The sequence below is a fragment of the Tympanuchus pallidicinctus genome, unplaced genomic scaffold (assembly GCF_026119805.1).
Source record: "Tympanuchus pallidicinctus isolate F22 unplaced genomic scaffold, pur_lepc_1.0 scaffold17, whole genome shotgun sequence".
NCBI classification, from domain to species: Eukaryota; Metazoa; Chordata; class Aves; order Galliformes; family Phasianidae; genus Tympanuchus; species Tympanuchus pallidicinctus.
The window spans coordinates 2,417,136-2,439,266 of NW_026294690.1; the positions used below are offsets into that span (position 1 = coordinate 2,417,136).

At 54.7% G+C, this 22,131-nt stretch overlaps 1 protein-coding gene across 1 annotated transcript in view; it reads left to right on the forward strand.

Moving 5' to 3' along the window:
- Positions 1-182: 182 nt before the first annotated feature.
- Positions 183-22,131, forward strand: part of BSN (bassoon presynaptic cytomatrix protein) — a 55,571-nt gene continuing 33,622 nt past the window's right edge. Inside the window, exons 1-2 of the mRNA XM_052679024.1 lie at positions 183-355; positions 9,424-9,802. Coding sequence (XP_052534984.1) covers positions 183-355; positions 9,424-9,802 — 552 coding nt within the window. The remainder of the gene's footprint in view (positions 356-9,423; positions 9,803-22,131) is intronic.

A 22,131-nucleotide genomic window follows, 5' to 3' on the forward strand; every position in this document is an offset into this window, starting at 1 on the left:
GCCTCCCGTCGGGGCGGCCGCCCATTGGCCGCGCGTGCCCGCGCTCGGCGGCTCGAGGGCGCGCGCGCGTGCAAGGGGTCGGCGGCGCATGCGCGGGGCGACGGGGTCGGCGGCGACGGCGGCGCGGGGCTGATGGCGGCGGAGGCGGCGCTGCGCTGAGGAGCGGTCCCGCCCGGCCCGCCATGGGCAACGAGGCCAGCCTGGAGGGCGGCGGCGCCGACGGGCACCCGCCCTCCGCCGCCGCGGCCCCGCCGCCGCCCGCCGCCGGCCCCGCCGCCTCTAAATCGCCTTCAGCACCGGGCGGCGGCGGACAGCTCCCGGGGCCCGCGCCCGCCCCCGCCCCGCCCGCAGCCAGGTCAGAGCGCGGGGCCCGGCGGCGCGGGGCGGCGGGGAGCGGCACGAGGGGTGTGCGTGCAGCCTTACGGTGTGCGTGCAGCCGTACGGTGTGCGTGCAGCTTTACGGTGTGCGTGCAGCGGTACGGGGTGTGTGTGCGGCGATATGGTGTGTGTGTGCAGCCTTACGGGTGTGTGTGCAGCCTCACAGGTGTGTGTGCAGCTGGACGGGTGTGCATGGGGGGAGGTATGTGGGTGGTGTGTGGGGCACGGGAGCACCAGAGGAGGTGTGCACGCGGGGCGTGGGTGGGGTTCGATGTGGAGCAAAGCGTAGGTGTGCATAGGGAGCAGGTGTATGGGGTGTAGGTGTGCAAGCAGAATGTGTGTGTGTGTGTGTGTGCACGGCATGCAGGAGCAAAGCGTAGGTGCAGGTGTGCACGGTGCGCAAGGGTGCGAGGCGTGGACGTGCATGTAGGGTGCGGGAGCATGCATAGGTGGGTATGCATAGGTGCAGGTGTGCTTGGGGCACAGGAGCGGTGCAGGCACACGGGGTGCAGGTGTGGGGCCAGGCAAGATGCGGGTGCACGGGATGCTGGAGCAGAAGGCTGTAGGTGCAGAGTCGAGGAGTGTAGGCAAGGGGGGTTGCAGGCACGCAGGGTGTGCGTGGGTGCACGGTGGGGTGCACGCTTGGTGGGTGCAGCGGGTGCTTTGCTTGCAGGTTGGGGGGTGCAGGCAGGCTGGGGCTGCAGGGGGAGCCAGAGGCTTGGGGGCTGGCGTGGAGTACGGGGTGTGGATGGGAACGGAGTGCCGTTATGCAACGGGAGTGATGTGCAGCCCCGTGGTGTCGAGCTGGTGGTGCCGTGCTTGTAGGGTGACGCTTTGGGAACGGGTGGCTGGGGGCGTCCCTTTAAAAAGCACACCCTAAAACATCATCATCCTCTCGAGAAAAAGAAAGGTGGAGGGCAGAAAGTTGCAAGGAGGGCTGTGGTGGGGCCCTGCGGCTCTGCTCCTGTTGGCCCCAGTGCTGCTCCGTGGACTGGGAGCGCTGCTGGGCTCAGCATGGTGCCCCACTGCTCTGAGCCAGCTCTGTGCCAGCTCCCATAGAGACAGCGTGAGAAAATAACCCCCCAGGGGATATTCTGTCCCTTTTCCTTTCCGTTTTCCCATTTTCTGTTGCTGAAGAATCTCCGACTCCTCAGCCTCCCACTCTCTTCCAGCCATAACTTGTTCGTAGGCTGCTCGCGACGCTTCAAGATTAAATGCTGGCACAAAAGGGAGGGTGCTGTGGGGGAGCATGGGGGGTGTTTTCCTCCCTCCCTCCTTCCCTCCTTGGGGCTGTGCTGGGTTCTCCAGCTGAGGGCGGAAGCTCCGTGGCTGCTTTGTGGGAGCAGGAACGTGGCAGGGCCTGGTGTGGGGTTGTGCTCTGCCTTTCTGGTGAGCTGTGAGTGGTTCCAACGTTGGAGCCCGGCTGTGGGTGCTCTGAGGGATCCCTGGGAGGATGTGGGGATCCAGCACAGCTCAGCCCCATTGCCACCAGTAGCACTGGACCACGCCGTGTCCCCACTGTTCTGCACCATAGGATGGAGCACCCGGAGCCCATGCACCAGCCCTGCAGAGCACTGGCTGTGGGTGCAGAGCTCCTGCAATAGGGCCGGTCCGTGAGCAGGGCACGTGGTGCTGGAACCCCCAGGGAGAGCTGTGCAGAGGCCGAATTGCTGCTTGGGGTTGCACCCTGAATGGGGATTTCCAGCATGGAGTGATAGCAAGTGGAGGCTCAGAGCACAGTGCTGGGATGATGCTGCCTGGTGCAACCCTATGCTGGTCACTGCTGGGTGCTAACATGGATCTGCCTATCTCTTAGGAATCAAAGTTACGTTTTCCTGGCTCTTGCTCACCATAAGGCTGGTGCTTTAGAGAAATCTGCTGGGTTGCTGTGCTAAGTAAGCACATCTGTGTTTGTACGAAGCATCTGGAGCATCAGGGATGCCAGTGCTGGGGTTAGGTGGGGAGAAGACCAGGTCTGTGGGATTTCAAGCTCATAAAACATGTGTGTCATATCAGAAGAGCACAGAATGGATCACTTGGCTGATGGAGGCAAAATATTTGCTGTGTTAGACACAGCAGCTCCATGGCCTTGGGTGTGGGTGCACCCCAGTGTGCTGGCTGCTTCCTGAGCTCTCCTGTAAGCGTGCTCGTCCATATCCACAGTGCTCAGCACGCATCCATGCCTCTATTTCCAAAACAAACACACAGACCTGCAGTCTGCCTGGTGGGTTCCAGTTTCCTGCAGCTGGAAGGAGCCCGGCGTTCCCCTGCAGGCGATGCTGCCCTGAGCTTGCTGTGCCCAGGGCTCGTGCTGCATGGCTTCTGCTGGCTCTCCCCCACCCCGTGGACCCAACGTTCCATCCCACTCCCACATCAGTGCATGTGGGGTTTGGTGTTGGTAGGCAGCTCGAGGTGCTTTGGAGGGTGCCTGGCGTGCCTGCAGCTGAATGCAAAGATCGGATTGTCACGTTCTCAGCTGCAGACAGAGCAGAGCTGCTCTGTGCTGCTCCCAGGGTTCACCTCCCTCAATACGTGTGCTCTGGAATGCACTTTTTTCCATTTCAGTATGAAAGATGAGATTGCTTTTAATTTCTTTTCTTCCAATCCTACTTACATCAGCTGTTATTTGGCTCCACAGCTGGGCTGAGGAACCGTGGGAGCTCTCACCCGTTTCTCACAAAGCCCACAGACTGATGTCTTTAAACGCACCTATTAATCTTCTTAGGGAGACAGTGGCTGTTTGGCTAGGGGGAAGGGAGCGTTCCTTCTTGCTTTTCTTTCCTTAAACACTAACATCTGAGTTAAGTGGCAAAGCTGATGGCTTGGAGCCTTCCCAGGTCCTTCTGTGGTGCGGCCATGCAGCGATTGCAGCACGTGCTGATGTTTGGTGGTGTTGCTGTGGGTTGGCAGCTCGCTGTATGTGTGTCCGGCTCTGTGCTGCTTGGCCAAGCTTGGGGCATCCAGTGGGTCCTCATGGGAAGAGGTAACAGCTGGATAGGTTTTAGTAAGAAAGCTGTGTTTTCCTGGATAGTGAGTTTCCTGCAAGGAAGGTGCACCTGATGTTGAAGGATGGTCTGGTGTGTGTCAGGCTGACAACAGGCCGTGCTCTCCTTGAGATACATTGGTTTTTCCCATGTTTCCTTACCAGCTTTGTCTCACGCCCAGGGATCTGGGACCCTTTTTCACCCATGCGCAGCACAGTTCCATGTTGGACAGGGCAGGGGTGGCTATTGGCACCACAACTGCTCTGCCATGGGTCCGGGGAGCTGCCGGGCCTCGGTGTCCCTCAGACCTTGCAGACCTCCTCTGCAGGAGGAACGTGCATGCTGCAGGAGCATCCTGAGAGGATGGTGAGCTGGGCGTCCTCCTGCCTCCAGCACGACCCTGTGTGCCAGATGTCTGCAGCAGATACGCTGGAGCACACCGTGTCAGGGCTGTATGGCTGCCTTTCCAGTGCACCCACATTGCTGTATGTGAGCAGCACTGCGTTCTGCTTGCAGCACTGCAGAGCACCCTGTGCTGCTCAGCGCCTGCCCCTCTTTAGGGCAGCTCTTTGGTCCTAAAGAGTGGAAATTTCCACGCCAGTCCTGTATTCCTGCATGTCAGGCTGCTGTTTGCTTGGGTCCAGCAGCAGAGCTCTGTTGTTCTCTGGCTTGCAGACTCCTAAACCCTTGGCTACTCTATTAGACGTGGATTTGACTGGCTTCATTCAATTATAGTGGAGCACCAGTCCCTGTCTGGGCAATGAAGATGGTCTGTATTCCTAAGTTATCCATCAGCTTAGCCTGGGAGAAACGGTGTCCAGAAAAATCACTGGGAGAAAACTCAAGCAGCTTCTCTAAAGGAGTTCTCTTCTACTTTGCCTGTGTGCCTCTCTTGTCTCAAAGCATCTCCGAGCTGCGCTGCTTATTAGATTAGGATCTGATTCCTCTTGGCCGTACCACCCGGTTTCAGGAAACCAGTGTCGATAATTGCCAGCTTCATTTTACTTTTCATTAACTAAAAACGCTATCCAAAACACTCTGAATCAACAAATTATCACGTCTGTCTTTTTCTTCAGAACTCACAGACGCAGTCAGATAGCTGCTTTGTGTAGGAACAGAACCGTGGGATCACCCAGGTTGGCAAAGCCCTCTGGGACCATCCAGCCCAGCCATCCTCCCACCACCAGCACTGCCACGTCCTGCACTGCCGCGTCCCCAGGGCTCCTAAACACCTACAGGTGACCCCACCGCCTCCATGGGCACTTAAGCTTGAGATATTGAAGTTGATGGATTCTCTTTTTGTTATTGGTAATGCGTTTATTCATTAGTTTTCCTTGCCTTCCTATTGTAAATATCACATTTGCACGCACAGATATTCTCTCCTTCTGACTTTGGTTTGCAGTTTGTGCTCGGGCTCCCGATTCAGATCTCCTGGAACCAGGAGGTGCCCCCCCAGGGTAAGGATCAGCACTCACAGCCCACTGCAGCCCGATGGCCTCCTGCCCATCCAAGGCACCAGGGCTTCAGGGTGGGAGCACCTCCTGCAGGAGAGGGGTTTCTGACAGACACAGCCCGAACGAAGCTCTCAGCAGAAGGTGCTTGGTGGGGTGTGGATCCCTCCTGCTTGCAGGCTTGGTTTTCCCCAGCACCCTCGTGACACATGCAGTGCTCAGAGCTCTTTGTGGAGGACATCGTTGAATCCTTGGAGTTGGAAGGGACCCTTCAGGCCATCTGGTCCAACCCCCTGCAGTGAGCAGGGACACCCGCAGCTCCATCAGTGCTCAGAGCCCCTCCGGCCTGAGCTTGGCTGTCTCCATGGAATGGGCACCGCCACCTCTCAACAGCATCTATCCCTGTTGCCTCAAGCCCTGCTGAAGTGATGTCCTCTCTATTGCTCTTCCACACCTTAAATGTCAGCTCTCTTGGTAGCACGAAGCAATGAAGACCAATAGAGGATCCACAAGGCGTGGGGAGAAGTTAGAAGGACAAGGACAGGATGGACAAAGACACGACTGGGGGATGGTGAAAGGGTGCCACTTTTTCATGGGTGGAAAACGAATGAATTTGGTTGGCTGCAGTCCTTGATGCACCCCAGCACAGAGCAGTGGGCTGGCAGCCATCTCCCTGCACCTCGCTGCCCCTGCCCACAGCCCACAGCACGGCCAGCCTCATTTCCTCTCATCCCGTCGGCACCGGGGCTGTTATAGCAGGGTTTTCTTCCCTTTCTCTAAAAATATCGGTTGGTTTCTTTCTGGTATGTCATTACTGCCTCTTTTTTAAGAGTGCTTCTCTTCCCGATGGATCTTCCTATTTTTTGTGCCTGAAGTGAATGTTGTTTCTCGTTCCGGGCTGAGTTCAGTTGACTCAAGCTGTCACGGAGATGGATAATGATACATTTTTTGCATCAGCTTTTAATTCTGGAACACGGATGGAACTCATCCAAAATAGAGCCCTACAGCCTTCCTGGCTTCTCAATGGCAGAATGCAAAGCTATTGCTGCCGGGGTGGGGGCTGGAGGAGCGTGGGGAACTGTAGGTGCTGCAGAAAGGACATCCAGCACGGTGCTGGTGGAGCCAACCCCAAGCTACACACAGTGGGCACAGCGATGCCTGCAGACCCCGCACTGGTTGGAGCCTGAAGCTCCAAGAAAAAACAAGCAGACCTCTGTGTGCAAAACCAGAGCTTTGTGCTGCTCTGCGGGGCGGGGGCAAAACCGGCAGCAATGTGAGGGAACGCGCTGCTCTGCTCTTCCTTTTGAATTGGTTTCCAGAATGTGATTTTCCCAAAATAACTTAATTGCGGCTTTTTGTTTCTTGGTTTATTCATATATCTTTTTTTCCTCTGTAGAATGTTCTATATTTGTTGATGAGCATTAAATTGATGTTTTCTGAGGACTGTCCAAAATGGCTTCAAGAACTCTGGCGCAGTGGCAGTGCCTCCTTTGGAGCCCATCACTGTGCACGGTTACGGCGGTCGCATCCTGTGTGTTGCTCTGCGTTTCTCAACCTTGGATTTCACTATCCATTCCAACAGAGCTTTCTGAAGCTCTTTGTGTTAGGCTTTAGCTTGGGATGCATTGAATAAACATCCCTACCTGCTTCCTTGCCAGGCCATTCCTGAGCAGAGCCCGCTTCTCCCTTGGCAAGACTTGGAGAATGCTCCCATGTCGAGAAGTAACTGCTCTCCTCCATGCCAGGATTCCAAGATCTTAAACCACAAGATGGTTTCCTTTCATTTGCCCACGTCTCCCTCCATTTTTTCTCCTTATTTCTTTCTGACATCCATTGACTTGGCCAAAAGCTGTCTGTGAGTGGAAGGGCGCTCATCGCCTTTTGCTCTTTGGCTTCTTTGCACGGCCCCAACAGATGTGCACGACATGAGTTCTGAAAGGATGGATGGCACCTCCTGCACTGCTTCCAATTCCTTGTTAGCACACTTTTTCTGAGCAAAACCCACGTTTGTGCCAGTTAGAGTGGCTCAACCATCTGGCTTGGGAAAGGCCTTCAGGTTCTTCAGGTCAAGCCGACCTGCCAAACCATGGCCTGGGGGTGGCACCATCCCTGGGGGGGGGGTCTGAGAGCTGTGGGGATGTGGCACTGAGGGTCGTGGGCAGATGGTTGGACGGGTTGATCTCAGAGGTCTCTGCCAATCCCAATGACTCTGATCCACCTGGCTCTCAGTCGTGTCTGTGCTGCTTTGGTGGTGCACCAGGAGAGCCGCCTCGCTTCGGTGCGCTTTGCTGGCAGGAGTCGCATCTCAGGAGGGTGGAGCAGCCCCAGAGCACAGAGCTGCACAGAACGGGGTTTTTCCACTGCTCGCAAAAGTAATTCATTAAACACTGTGGCCTTTCACAGGAGCGCGTGTTGGCACCTCATAAAATCCCCTCTGACAGTTCCCCGTCGCTGTTTCTTGTCTTCTGCTTTGCTGTCTGTTCCCTAACCTCTCCGGAGCAGAACTGTTGTCAGCTCTGTGGCACTTGCTGGTTTTAAAGCCCTCCAGTACACACAGCTCCAGCACGAAATCCATCCTGTGTGGCCATCAGTGTAATTAAGCACTTGTATTTGTGACGGTGCAGATTCCGAATTGTGTGGCTGCTGCCTTTCTTTAGCAGCTCAGAATCTAAGGCAGAACCCCCCACCTCAGATGCGTTTTCGGGGCCGGGAAGCTGTCGGCTGCAATGTTCCCCAGCCCTGCAGATGTCTCAGCGAACCCCGTGCCATTTCACTGGGAGTACAACTCCTCCTGCTCCGCTCCCTCCTCGCTCCTAAATAGGTTATATTCGCTGATTCTTAAAATCAGTCATGTGGATGCTCACATCAGGTTTCAGTCAAACCAAGTAGGTCAAATCTGCGCTCGTAGCGGAGCAGCTCCAGTCCCTGCCTGCTCACCAAGCCTCCATCTTCTCGCTGTCCGCATCCACACGTTTCCTCGCTTCTCATGCTGTATCTTGGTTTGCTGTCTTCTCATCCCGTAGGGTTTGTTGTGGGGTCATGCGTTTTCCTTCTTTCTTTGCTGGCAGAAGAGCTGTGCTTGTCCCCAGGGCTCACTGTGACTGTCCTGAGGGCTAACCTTGGTGCAGACCCAAAGCTGAGGCTGAAGTCAGGGGATATCTGCTTCCCCTGCTCCCTTGAGCCCCTCCATGCACCATATCAGGTGCCCCAACAAGACCGAGCTAGCTGGAGTTAGGTTGGAGCCATTCTTTTCCACTGCCTTACCCTAGGAATCCCCGCAGTGAATGCTGTGCCAATGTAATGGGATGGGATGGGGGTTGTGGACTGCCCTCCTGCATTTGTTTTCACCCTTCCTAAAGCTGATGGCATCTCTTCGCTTCATGACAAATCACGTTTGTGTGGAACGGAAGTCTAATTAGCACAGGTAGAAAGTATGAGAGGCTGGGTTGGGGGAGCTGTGGCTGTGCCCCCTGACTGGGGGAATGCTGCAGCACTGAGATGCCTCAGTTTGATTGTCCATGAGCGATAACCAAAGGGCATTCCTTGGAAACGGGTTTGCAGCCTGGACACGGCTCCATCAGCCTGCAGTGCTGTGCTGTTGGCAGGCCGGTGTTCCCAGATGGGCAGCGGCTTCCTGAGCCCACATTCCCAACTATCGGCAGCAGCGCAGGGCTGACGGTGCGCAGGGTGCTGCTGGGATGGACAGGATCGTGCCCACATCTGTGTGCTCACACACCTCCGTGTCCTGCACAGAGCTCTCCTTTCACACAAGGGAAGTGCTTGACCAAGACGAGGCGGGCACCCAGCAGTGCTGACAGCCGTGTTGCCAGCTGCAAAACGCAGAGAACTCCCAATACCAAGTGCCTCTCCCTTTGGAGAACCAGATTTCAATCCATAAATTCCCAAAGTGCTGTTTTAATATTTGTTTTCATCCGAGTTCCTATGGCCGTGGCGATGCGCGCTTTCAATTTCATTAGTTTTATGCATCGAACTTCCCTCTTTAAACCCTCATAAGGTCAGGCCCTGCTTGGGTAAATCATCAATTTATGACATTTGAGATTCCGGGTATTACTTTTCCTTAACTGGCTGCGGATGGCAGTGAGGGCAGCTGAGCTTCCACCTGCACGAGGAATACTCGTGGGTGTTGCTGATAAGCTCTGGATTAAGGCTGGTTTGGGTGACAGAATACCGACATCCACTTCTCCCACCCGTAAGCGATGCGCCCCAGGCTCTGCACAGCACGGGGTGGGGCATGCGGGGCTGCATCTCGGGCACAGAGATCAGGTGAGGGCTAAATCCGACATCGGGCAGCACGGGAAGCCGTGCGCTCGTGGGGGATGCAGAGCCACTAAGCTCTTTAATGGCGCCGTCCTTGGGAGTATCATGGGAGCTGGCAGCTAAAGCCCCTGCATCTTCTGGGGAAGGAAGGAGGTGGCATCGCCGCAGTGAGGATGGGGAAAAGCGGTGGGACAATCACGGTACGGTTGGGATGGAAGGAACCTCCCAGCCCCACCTGTGCCGTGGTGCCGGCTGCCCCCAGCTCAGGCTGCCCAGTGCCTGGGGCGCTGCTGAGCCTCTCCTTACCCGTGTGTGTTTTAATGGCATTTCAGCACGCCGAGGAGACCGGAGCAGCTGGACCACGCGGCCGGACAGCGATCGGCACCGCCCTCCCTGGCGCAGGACTCCGAAAGCCCCCGTGAGATGCGCGGCCGTGGGCAGGCAGAGGGACCCCGCAGGACGCTGCAGGTGGATACCCACAGCCAGAGAGCCAGACGGTCGCCCTCGGCCTCTCCGGAGCGGGGCAGCACTCCCACCTCACCCTATTCCCTGCCCCAGATCGCGCCCCTGCCCAGCAGCACCCTCTGCCCCATCTGCAAGACGACGGAGCTCACCTCGGCGCCCAGCCAGCCCAACTTCAATGCCTGCACCCAGTGCCACAGCAAGGTCTGCAACCAGTGCGGCTTCAACCCCAACCCGCATCTCACTGAGGTAACGTCTCTGTCATCCCAGTGGGGCTTTTCAATGTGAGGTTTTGGCAGCCCTGCCTGTGGCAGCGGGGTTGGAGCGTGATGATCCGTGAGTCCCTTCCAAGCCAAGCCATTCTATGATTCTATGGTTGAAGTGTTATGGGCTGCCAGGGTGCGTGATGGTCACGTTTTCCTTTCTCCAAGATGCTGTACCCTTGCTTTTGGCAGCTGCAAAGCGTTAAAGGTGTTGTTCTTGCTGGCCAATCAGTGGATAATTGCCATAATATGAACTGCCATCTGGGCAGAGGGGAGGAGGAAGGTGTGCTAGTTAGGAGGACCTGCTGGAGCAGCCCAGAGGTTCTGTGAGCAGCTGGGGCTTCTCGGTGAGATGTTGGGTGCTTGGTTGGGGTGGCCGTACACACGGTGCTGCCATGAAGTTTTGGGGCCCAGCAGTGGGAGAAGTGGTTCTTGGTGCTTCCAGGGTATGGTTGTGGTTTGGGGTGAAGGAGTCGATCCTGGCATTTCTCACCTGGGATAGTGTCACACTCTGCAAGTGGAGGTGTGAGGTGGGTGCATGGTGTCAGGTCTTACTGCAGTACAGGGCTCCCCATGCAGGGGCTCTGCTGGAGGTCCCTGGATGGGGTGGGGGGCAGCTGGAGGCTCTGGCCGGGAACCTTCTGCAGGGTTCATCTCTTGGGTTTAATGCTTCAGGAACTGGGGAAAGCAGCCATGTGACTTCAGGATGTTAGGAAACAGGATTTGGGCACTCAGGTCAGCTGGATGCATGGGTTTAATTGGAAGAGGTGAGCAGTCCCCATTTGTCCCAACAACCAGAATCTACAGTTTCTAAATGCGGCCCTCTGGAATGGGCTTTCCTGGCTGACCCCTTCAATCCAGGCAGTGCTGCAAGGCTGCTGCATGCTGTTCCTGGTGATTTATGCAGCCGTGCTTCCCTTTTGCTCACGTATATATTTTCATGTGAATAGCTGATGGTTTCCACTCAGTGGCTGCGGTAGACGCATCTTTCCAACTTCTCTTTCTGCTTTCAAGGCTCATTAGTGGGATTCAATTATCGGGAACATCATATTTTCTAAGAAAGCTGAAACCAAGGAAACCAGAACTGTGTTTTACGCAGCAAATCCTCTTCTGCACGATCTGTGGGCTGCCAGAAACCACGAGTGAGGGGGGTGGGCAGGGGCAAAGCACTTTGACCCTGCCGCTAGGCGAGGCCTTATGCTCCAGAGGATGTGCATTTCTTCCAAACCACTTGGGTCTCTTTTTATTTCCATCTTTTTTTTTTCTTCTTTCCTTTCTCGTATGGCTCAGCAGGCGTTTGGTTTTCGAGGAGAGTGGTGCACGTGTGCCATTGCAGTCAGCTGCTGGGGCACCTTGTGGCGTGGGTCTGTCCAATTGCTCGTGGAGAGGTGCTATCTTCTGTTTGGTTCCTACCTTCCAACTAATTGAGTATCAGCTCGTTCTCATCTCACTGGGCTGGGCAGACCCATCTCTGCCTGTGTTGCTTGTGGTTTGACGTGTGAGTAATGGTATTCTTGCTCTAAAATAAGTGCTCCCATAGCTTTCCATTTTGTAGCATAAGGATGCATGAGTTTCCTCACTCGTTTGCTTATTTTGGAGCCCTCGCTGTATTTCGGGCAGAAGGAAACATGAAGCAGGGAGCAGTGATGGCGTCATTAAAGGCTGGTAGTGAAATGTGAAGAAGTGATGGAGCAGAGTGGTGAAATCTATCAGTTTGCTTACATGCCCATGTATGAAATTGGCTTTGGAATGGAGGTGCAGGATTCTAAACACCATCGCCCACTCTGGTGGGTTTTTTCCTTCCCATTAAAATTTTTTTCCCCTAAGTTTTCTTCTGTCTCATTGGGGTTGCTTTACTCTTTGGTCAAACAGTTCTGCTGAGTGCCAGGCAGAGCAGTGCCATTAGAAAACCTTCTTTCCCTCCATCTTCTGCTTGCTGATGCTGCTCCCATGGCACCCTTTAGCTGAGTGATCCCGCAGCACGTTCCTCTGATTGGATTTGCTCTGTTTGGTACAATGAGAGGAACCTGCAGGCATCTTATCTGTTGCTTGTGGCTTTGGAAGCGTCGCAGCGCATTGCTGATCTGAGAAACGAACGCCTGCGCTATTCTCTGAAGGCTTTTTGTTGGTGCTGTTTGTTTCTTTTCATTCATTCCTTCCCCCTCCCAAACAATATAAGGAGAACATTGGCAAGAGGTTGGTTTTGATCTTAATCGAGAGCAGAGCTGCAGCGTTTCAGTACGTGCTTTAATTTGTGCTGAAACGATGCTCACTGTGTCTCGTGGGTTTGCTTGGGACTGTTTGGGGATTGCAGAGAATCCCTAAGTTCTTCCTTCTGTTCCTGAGGTGCTTTTCTCAACTGGGGGTTGTGTTCATCAGATGTGGTTCATCAGTTTTGCTGTGCACTTGGTAGAACTTGATCTTCCCAAGTGGAAGGAGCGTGTTTATGCACCTGCCTTCCCTTCCCATTGCCCTGCTCTTTGCTGCCTGGAATGTCTTGCTGCGTCAGGTAGGGAGAATGCCTACAGACCAATGGCCTTTCTAGTATTTGAAGGGAGCATATAAACAGGAGGGGCAACTGCTGTTTACAAGGGTGGATGGTGAGAGGACAAGGGGGGATGGCCTTAAACTGAGACAGGGGAGGTTTAGGTTGGATATCAGGAGGAAGTTTTTCACCCAGAGGGCGGTGAGGCACTGGAACAGGCTGCCCAAGGAGGCTGTGGATGCCCCATCCCTGCAGGCATTCAAGGCCAGGCTGGATGTGGCTCTGGGCAGCCTGGGCTGCTGGTTGGCGACCTGCACACAGCAGGGGGTTGGAACTGGATGAGCACTGAGCTCCTTTGCAACCCAGGCCATTCTATGAGACAGTGTGATTGCACTGAACAACTCGTGACGTGAGAATATCGATGGGGATCGTAAGCCTGTCCCCCTGCTCCAACAGGTCACGCATGCCCCTCACCTCTCCGTCCCCTTATCGGCACACCAAGCCCTTGTTTTGTCTCCTATCTGCAATGCTGAGCCCAAGGATGTTTCTCTTATCTCCCAGTTGGACTTCTGTTTATTTATGCTCTTTTTCTAAATGGGGGTGATTAGCACTGAACAGAGCAGCTAATAGGAAGCTGGAGAGCAGCGCTTGCCCAGGCTTTCTAAATATAAATGACTTGCTTGCCTCTGCAGCCACTGCTGCAGACAGAGCAGGGGCTCCTGCAGCCATGCACAGGTTGTCTGCACGGAGGATGGATGGACGGCCGCCCCAAGTCAGAGCCAACAGCAACAAAAAAAGCTGATGAGTAATTCCGGCTGTTCCTCCCCATGCGCTGCCTTTTGCTCCTCTCTGCGCAAATGATTCCAATAATGAGAAATCCACTCGAAGAAAATGTCACCATGCGATGGGCAGGGTGGTGGCTGCTGATGGGTGGTGCTGGTGTTGCTGACGAGTGGGCTGTGGGAAGGCAGGTGATGCACTGCTGTAGGAGCTGACGGCGACCAGAGGAGAGAGCTGGCAAACCCCTGTATCCAGGCTGTGGTGCTGCAGGGGCTGAGAGGCAGCCTGCTTTCTGCTTGGCGTTTGCTTGCCTTGTCCCTGCCCGGTGTGACTGAGTGCTGCCTGCAGGACTGGGTGTTCTCCAGCTCCCACCTGGTACGTCACTTCATTCACTTCAAAAAGGAATCCGGCCACAGATACGCTTTCCTCCATCACTGGGCTTCCAAAGGAGAACCGTGGCTGGGCGATGGACTGTCGTGGTTGTGTTCACTGGAGCAGCTGGGGCAGGGTTGGTGGCTCCCTGTGTGTTTCTTATTTGCTTCCAGTTCTCTCCCTGGGACGTCCCAGTGCATGGAATGAGCAGCCCTGTGCCTGCAAGAAGTGTGGCAGTGAGTGAACCTGCTGAGGTGTTCCTCACAGCTCCGGCTTCAGCCCCACAACCTGGCTGCCCCTGTTTGAAGACCAGCATGCAGGGATGCGGTGCTAACTGGGCTACGAGAAGTGGTTATTTTAGCTCTGATTGAAATGCTGCTTTATCTAGATGGTAAACCTTTTGATTGGGGACAGCCGAAGGGTGGGATTTTTCTGCTGGTGTTGTAAATACGCCGTGCTGTTGGTTTGGCTTTCTTCTCCAGGAGCAATCAATGCAACATTGTCAGAATGGCTCAGTAGGGGAATTTGGAGAGGGAAATGTGATCCTAATGGGATGGGAACAAGCAGTGCTGCTGCCCAGTCTGTGGGATGACAGGTTTGCTGAGATGGGTTAAGAGACGGTGCAGTGCAGCCCTGCAGCAGCTGGAGACCAGTGTGGGGACCGCAGTGCCCTGCTGGCTCTGTGACCATGTTTCTGCTCATAACACCCCAAGCACCCTCCTGGCCGTCCCACTGCCTGTCTGCTCCCTCCCCACAGCTCAGGCACCCTCCCTGCATGCAGTTCTGAGCCATGGGGCCAGATGCTCACTGCCAAGGGTGGCTGGATGCCTGCTTGGAGGGAGGAGACCTGCAGAAGAGCAGGACAGTGCACACCAGTCTGACAAGAGAGAAAAGCTTTGGTGCCCCGTGCCCTTGTGATGAGCACGACGCACCGTATTCCCGTTACTGGAAACAGAAGCACAAACTCTCGGGCTCCTGCGTTCAGCACAGTGTAGATTATTGTGAATCATCCAATATCCTTATCAGAGAGCTGCAGACGGTGTTTGCATCAGTCACAGCACGGCCTGCTATCAGAGTTGGTGGCAGCGCTCTTCCCATTTAATTGCTGCAAGCAAGCAGCTATTTGAAGCCCTGTCCCCGAAGAGCAAAAGAGCTTGTCACTGCATGTAACTGGACTTTGCAAGAAGTGTGGGCTCAGCACAAGCCCCCCACGAAGCATGCAGATGTATAGGCATGCATGTATAAGGCTGCACGGGGCTGGATGTGCTGGGCTTTGGTGTGGGGATGTAGCCACACTTGGGGCTACAGGGTGGGAACCTCAAGGAGGATGGTTTGATATTTTTGTCTGGCCAAGTACTGCAATGCATGAAGGTGTAGGCAGGCAGGGAGCTGCAGGTGCTGAGCTGCTGCAGGAGGAGAGGTGGCTGCAGCTCCTCGGGAGCACAGCTCCAAACCCAGCCCAGCCTTGGCTCTGTCCACATGTTGTTCTGCTTGGTCCCTGCTGCGCTCCCTTACGCACTGTGAAGTGTTTCTGCCCTTGCTACCATCCTGTGTTGCTCCATCCCATCTCCAGCACTTGCCTGCTTCTCTTTCCCAACGCAGCCATGTTAAGCAGAGCGTGGTGCCCAGCGGGTCACATCCAGGTATGGTGGGAAGGACTCGTTGAAAGCCAGTGGTCTGTGGCACCAGCCTCTCTCAGCATCCGAGAGAAAGTTGAATTACCTGAATTTCTGGATTCCTCAAAAACCATCACGCTTCTTGCTGGGAGAGGCTTGTCCTTGTGCCCTCCCTATTGAGCAGCCTCTCAAGCCTTGAGAAGACTGAATGTGTCGGTGCTTGGTTGAGCTCGGCACGCAACCATGCAGCCAGCTTGTGTGCCATAACTCATTCTTCCAAACTCTACCTTATGTTCTGACCTGCTGTATTAATTTTCCAGATGAAATGATTGTGGCTTTCAGATTGGAGAGTGCTTTGAAAAATGTTACCAAACCAGCACGCTGCTGCTGCCATCTGTCTTCTGAGCGGCTGCTGGGGTGCTGCTGCTTGCTGGCAGCTGATGATGGTTACTGCCACAGTGGGTTAGGGATTATAAAACCACAGAACTTCAGAAGTTCTGTTTCCTGTAAGTATTTCTGGGTGCTGAGCTCTGGCTGGAGGCAGGTCTGCAGTGAGAGGTCCCAGGATGGGATTGCATTGAGGAGATGCCCCCTGGGGGCTGTGCGTGGCCTTAGCAGCATCACTATGATGTGCCCCCCGCCCTCCCCACCCATTGTCCATATCCTCCACCACTGCTTTCCTACCCCTGCAGAGTGCCAGGCAGGGGCTGTGTGGAGTAGTGCCCAAACAGACAAGCATGTGGGCAGACAAAAGCTAATGGGAAGGCAGTGTTTATTTGGGTGCAAAATGCTTTTTGCCTCGGTGCAGGGAATCTGCCGCTTCCCTCTTGCTGATCCAGCCCTGCCTTGCAGCTTGGGTCTGGCTGCTCGCAGATCTGCTGCTGTTTGGCTGGAGCTTTGGCTGTGCAGCACCCAGAACTGGAGAGCTGTGCAAGGTGCAGGGAGCAATGCTTGCTGTTGCTCCCTCATCTGACAGATGTGCCGTCGGTCAGGGCCCCTGTGGCTGGTGGTCACGCCTGAGCTGCCTCTGCTTGGAGCTGGGGCAAGATTTATGGTTTCTCTCCAGAAGCTGTTCCTAATCGGCGTTTGGAGCTTCAAAGGGGAGGTGAATTCAGTTTGAATGATGCAGTTTGCTCTTCTTTATTTTCCGTTTAGTCTGGATGGATGTGGTCCCCAGCTTGCGCGAGGCATCCGCCAGCTCTGTGCTTTTTGGCTGGGGTGGCAGAGCTCAGAGCTGGGGGCTGCCTGGGGCTGGAGTGGGAATCACAGAACCATAGGGGTTGGGAGGCACCTGTGGCAATCGCCTCATCCAACCCCATGCTAAAGCTCCTGCACGCCTCCTGCAGGGCACCCTCTTTCTGAACTAAAGGACGGGGCACCCAGGCACCCACCTGAAGCAGTAGGCGAAAAGCAAAGGAACCAGAAAGGCAGGAAATATTGCCCTAGGGTATTTTTCTTCTTCTTTTCACTGAGTAGTATTTTTATTCTTCTGTAGCAGTTTTTGGTTTTGCAATCAAGAACTCCACCCATCCTTTGAGCAGAATGTAGCCAGCTTGTGCTCTAAGCTCCGCTGGGGTTTCAGATGGGGCTGATGGGTTCTTGGTACATCTCCCAAAGGCAAATCTCTGATATGGAAACGAGCAGAGCTGGATAACTTGTTCTCTTTGTGTGATGCTGGAAGAGGACAACAAACTCTTCATCAGAAGGCATCCTGTGCAGCTTTCTGGAGTCTGCTGTTTAGATCCCTACAGCAAGCAAAAAAATGCTGATTTACTCAACCAGTTTGGAGAGGTGCTTCACGGCGTTGGTGTGGGGATGGCTCATCCAGACAGGTGCCTTGGGCAGGAATCTGCTCTCTGTTTCTATGGAGTATCACACATTCTTGTCTCTGGAGAAAGGAGCAGCAAGAAGTGGGCTTAAGCTACAAGGAAGAATTAGGTTAATATTTTGGGACTGCTCTCTAACCATGAGGACAGTTAAGCTAAAGCCCTGCTATTCCCCCTTGCGGTGCCCACCCAGTAAATCCACAGCGGCTGGGAGGTGTAAGGACAGAATTAGACAGCCATCTGTCGGGGGAGCAGGCACCTCCTGCAGAGCCCTCTGCTGCTGCAGGACACGAGGGTGAAGCCCTGCAGCCTTCAGCATAGGGTTTTCTGGAGCCAAGCACAGTGTCAATACAACCCAAAGCCAGCAGCATCTCCTGGGAGAAGCAGGGTGCTGCAGAGAGCAGGCAGGGCTGGGCCCCTTGGATGGGGAAACCTGCCCTGTGCCTCCCACGTCGTGATGGAGAATCCTATGGAGCGTGTGGGATGCTTTCTTTTGAATGCCCATCTCATTCTAGTCCCACCTCATGGGGCTCTACAGCTCTACTCTTTGAGCGTGGTGAGTCCTGGCACCTTCCCTCCCCAGCGGTGCTCCTGCAGCACCAAGGTGGCTCCTCCAGCCTTCTGTGCTCCATCGTGCTGCTCTGCAGCCCTGTAGCTGCATCGTGGTCGCTTGGTGAAAGTTCTGGGGAGAACTGTGCAGCCCAGGTACCCAACAGGAGCAGGAGGGGAATTCACCAGTCCTACTTTGTGGCTTTCTAATTGTTCGGTATTTGCATCCATTGAGCAGCACAGGGATCCAAACAAGGGCACAGGCCACGTGAGTGGTTTCTGACAAGATCAGCCCAACCACGGGTAGCATGTGCTGCTGCTCTTTTGGCCGTTGCTAGAGAGCAAGAGGCTGGTTTGGGTTTTGCTTTAGGTCGGTTGTTCAAGTTGGTGTTTGTTGGTTGGGTTGATTTTTGTTGGTTAGTGGAGTGTTTCAGTTGGTTGAGTTGGTGTTGGTTGTATTTTTATGTTGGTTGGCTTGGTTTTGATTGATTGGGTTGGTTGTTTGGTTGGCTTTGTGATTACCAGTTCTAGAGTAGACCTTTTCACCCAGAATCATTCGCTACCATGAGGAACTCAGTGTAGGAAGACAGTTAGTACGTCACAGTGAGGGTGCTTGAGGTTCTCACATCATTAACTCTTGTTTTCCCTCTTTTTACCACTCGTCCCCCCATCTCCAACCACTGCACACACACACACATCTGGCCACTATTGCTCAGGTTCCTGCTGTTCCCCTTCTGAAGTTTCTTGGTTGCCCAAGGCAGACCACAGAAGTTTGAAGGCTTCCTGCCCTGCAGAGCTCTTTTCTTATGTGCGTGTTGACCAAAGCTTGCTTCCAGGCATGGGGGGAAGTGTTACTGCAGAAACCCTATCAGTTTTGGGGTATTGCAGGACCATCACATCTCTTGCTTTTTCTTTCCTATGGCTGTAGATTTGTGTTTTGCTGATGGTGTGTCTAGCTGGATTGTGAATTATTCATGGCAGGGAACTTATCGTGTTTATCTGGAATAATTGTGTAATTAAATCTGTTTATGTATGTAAAGAGATCGTACAGTGTCTTGCCTATCTTCAGGCCTTAAATGCTGTAAGTGCATTTATTACATACTGATTCATAGAATCATGGAGTCGTAGGATCATTTGAGTTGGAAGGGACCCTTAATGGTCATCTAATCCAACTCCCCTGCTGTGAACAGGAGCAGATGCTCAATCCAGCTGGTTCACTCAGAGGTGCATATTGCACTGGGGCAAGAGGGCACAGCTTGGCCACTTCCATATGGAGAGGATGGGAGGCCCCAGAGCGGTGTCTCTCTAAGGATGCTTTGGGCTATTTATGCCCTGCCTGAGCACCAACACGAGCCCCCATGTCCCCAGGCTCCTCTGGACCGCTGCTTTGGTTGTGCAGAAGCCCAAGTGATGGGGACCCGCAGGCGTCCAACTGCGAGCCGCCTTGCTGCAGGGAGCTGTAATGGCAGCCAGACCAGGCAGAGCCGTCCATTACGCTTTCTGTGACCTTGCACTGAGGTTCTGCAGCCTCAGGGCTTGGGGCTGCACTTAAAGCACGTCCATGCTGCCATCTCACCAGGCTAAAGCCCAGGGTGAGCTTTCTGCCATTCCCCCCGACCGCGCACAGAGGAAAGCAGCCTCCGAGCACATCCCTACGTCCAAACCTTTCGTGTGCTCCCGCGGACGGGGAACAAAGGCTGTCTAAACAGGAGCTAGTGAGGCAGCAAATCGCACAAGAAACATTCCCTAATGAAGCGGAAGGACTTGTCCCTTCGCCTGGGGCAGCAGCACTGCGGGCGCGTGGAGCCGGGCAGCGTTGCACAGCGAGGGGCCCTGCACCCAGGGTGGAGCGGCAGCGGCACGCAGGCAGGGGCAGAGCACGGCCAGAGGTCTCCTTCCTCTCCTCCCAGCCTTTAACCCTGCTGTGGGCAGGAGAGCAGGGCTGGTGCTCAGTGAGCGGGCGGCAGCGATGGGGAGCTCGCCGTTGGAGCGCCGCCTGGTGCGGCACGGCGGATCGAGGTCAGTCCCAGCACTGCTTGCCTGGTTTGGGAGCGTTTGCCCAGGGTGGGTGCTGTGGGTGAGGAGGGCTGGCGGTGGCACGGTGGCCTCACTGCGTCCTGCGTGACAGCCCTGAGATTGTGTTGTGCTCCCAGGCGGGACTGGGAAGTGGCTGAGCGCCCGAGTTCACGCAGTGCTACCAGGGAATGGCTGGAAGTGGGGCATTCGTGGCTCCTGGTGCAGAGAGGGGCAGCCATCCCCTGGATGGAAGGGCTCAGTGCGATGGCAAAACGTGCTCTGGGCAGCGTTTTTGCAGTCGTGCTCATAGGTGAGCAGTGATTTCCTAGCAGGAGCATGTTACATCCGCTCTGCCACCCTTTCCTTTTCTGTTTACAGCAGAGATGACAACCACTTGTGATTTCTGACAGTTCTGAAGCATTAGCTTAGTTTGGGGGGTGCTTACCAGGGAAAGAGGCTTATTTAGGGGAAAATTAATTAATAAATGACTAATAGGATGAAATGGCACCGTCTTATTCCCCAGCTTGGCTCTCTGGATGAATGTGGGCTCCCATCTGTTGTTTGCAGCAGAGGAGATGAGTCTGGGGGTTTGTTCCTCCCTCTCGCCAGCACAGGCTGGCTGTTTCCTGGCAGGCACTGGCAGGATGGCTGCTTGTGGCTCTGTGGCTTCTGTGGCTTCCCCTCCTGGGCAGCAGTGCCGAGGATTGGGTTTGCTTTGTTTTGTTGTCTTTGAAGAAAAGGATACGCACAGGACGGCCTTTTTCCAAAGCACATTGGAGGCACATCCCTTGACAATTAAATGCCCAAACGCTGCTAATTGCACGGCCCCTCCAGAGTGCTGCATCCCTGTGTGAGCATGCATTGGAATGTGACCAGCAAGCTCCAACCCACGCCTCTCCCTGTGCACATCCGCGTGGTGCTGGCGCCTTGCACTCGCCTGCTGGCCCCAGGGCTGCGCGTTGTGCTGCAGAGGGAGAGAGCTGTTGTGTGTGCTCCCCCCCGACCAAGCCCTCAGTGGCGCAGCAGCATGCTGCAACCCCCCAGGGAATGATTTACAAGCCTTTTGCAAACGGGCTGTGCGCCCTGTGCTATAGGCTGTCCCTGTGCTGCTGGAGGAGAAACGAGCAAAACTCGGGCGTAACAGAGAGATGGACTGTTTTGCTGACAAGCTGATTTCTTTAGACTGTGGCTCTTCAGCTGCAAGCAGAGCTGATGAGTTGGAGGCATGTGAGGACACTTGAGGCAGGTTCCTGGCAGCTCTGCAGCACCGGGAGGAGGCCAGGATGCTGCAGCGTTCCTCTGGGACAGCACCCAGCGGTGGCACTGCTCTTCATCCCATGCATGGCACGCTGCACTGAGCTTCCAGAGCAATGAGCTCAGCACCTGCAATTCCAAATTCCAGCCTTCATTTTGTTTGCACTGCCCTGGGGGTGTTGCTGCCCAGGGAGAGCATTGAGGGAGCTGTGTCCCTCTGGGCTGGCTGCAGGAGATGGGGCTCTGGGGCTCCTGCAGCTGAGGGCGTTCTGCTGGAGGCTGGCTGTTGCTGGCTCCAAATGTGTTTTTTCATGACTGTGCAGACTACTAACCAAGTGCTTGAGGCAATTTGGAGTTAACCCCCATTCCTTTTCTTCTCTTGTTTCCCATGAGCACGTTGTGCTTTCCAGCTGGCTGTGCACCCCATGGTGTAAGAGGCTGACCTCAGATGGGAATGAACAAACCCCACTGGGGGTGACTGGGGAACTGCTCTTCCCAGCCTAAAATAATCATTTGCAGCGGGTTGGATGAGCTGTGCTCCCAGCAGATCTAAGGGTTCCTGTGGCACAGGGCTGGGCTCTCAGGTCTCCTAAGTCATAAATAGGATCATCTAATGCTCTCCTGTCCTCTGCTGCTTGTGCAGTAGGACGGCGTTCTGTGTGACCTTCAAATAGACAGCTTGCAGTGAAGACAGAATTATTCTCTGTGATAATCCTAAATTTTGGCTTGAAGACAGTCTCGGGCATTTACTTGAGAAGTCCTTCTGCTTGCAGTTCACTTTGAGGCTTCTCCTGTGTGCTGCAAAGTCTGTGCCCTGCGCGGGCGATGCTTTTGGAGCTGTATTGTCTTACCTCTAGAGAACAAAACAGCCTGCTCACTGCGGGTGACACCAAGGGGCAGGACGCCGTCCAGAGACCCGGGCAGGCTGAGCTGTGAGCCCAGGAGAACCTCATGAGGTTCAGCACATCCAAGTGCAATGTCTGCACCTGGGTTGTGGCAACACCAGCTACTGATACAAGGTGGGGAAAAGTGAGGATGGAGCAGCTCTGCTGAAAAGGACCTGGGGTGCTGGTGGATGGCAGCTGGACATCAGCCAGCGCCAAGCACGGTGTCTCCATCAGCTGTGGCACAGCCAGCATGTGCTACGTATCCCTGCCCCATGTGCACGTTGGGGAGGCAGATGGATGCACACCATGGTTACGTTCCTACCAAGTGCCTGTGAGGGCTGGATGGCTCCGATGTTCACAGCTAGGATGGATTTGGGCACTAAATCCTCTCCAGATGAAAGGCTGTGTAAGTTTTGCCTCCCTGAGCTTTGTACCGAGCCCAGCAGCATGTGTATAATTTGCTTTAATGGTTAGAAACATCTGCTGTTAAAAATGATGCTTAATATATTTGGCTTCCATTTCCAGTCGTT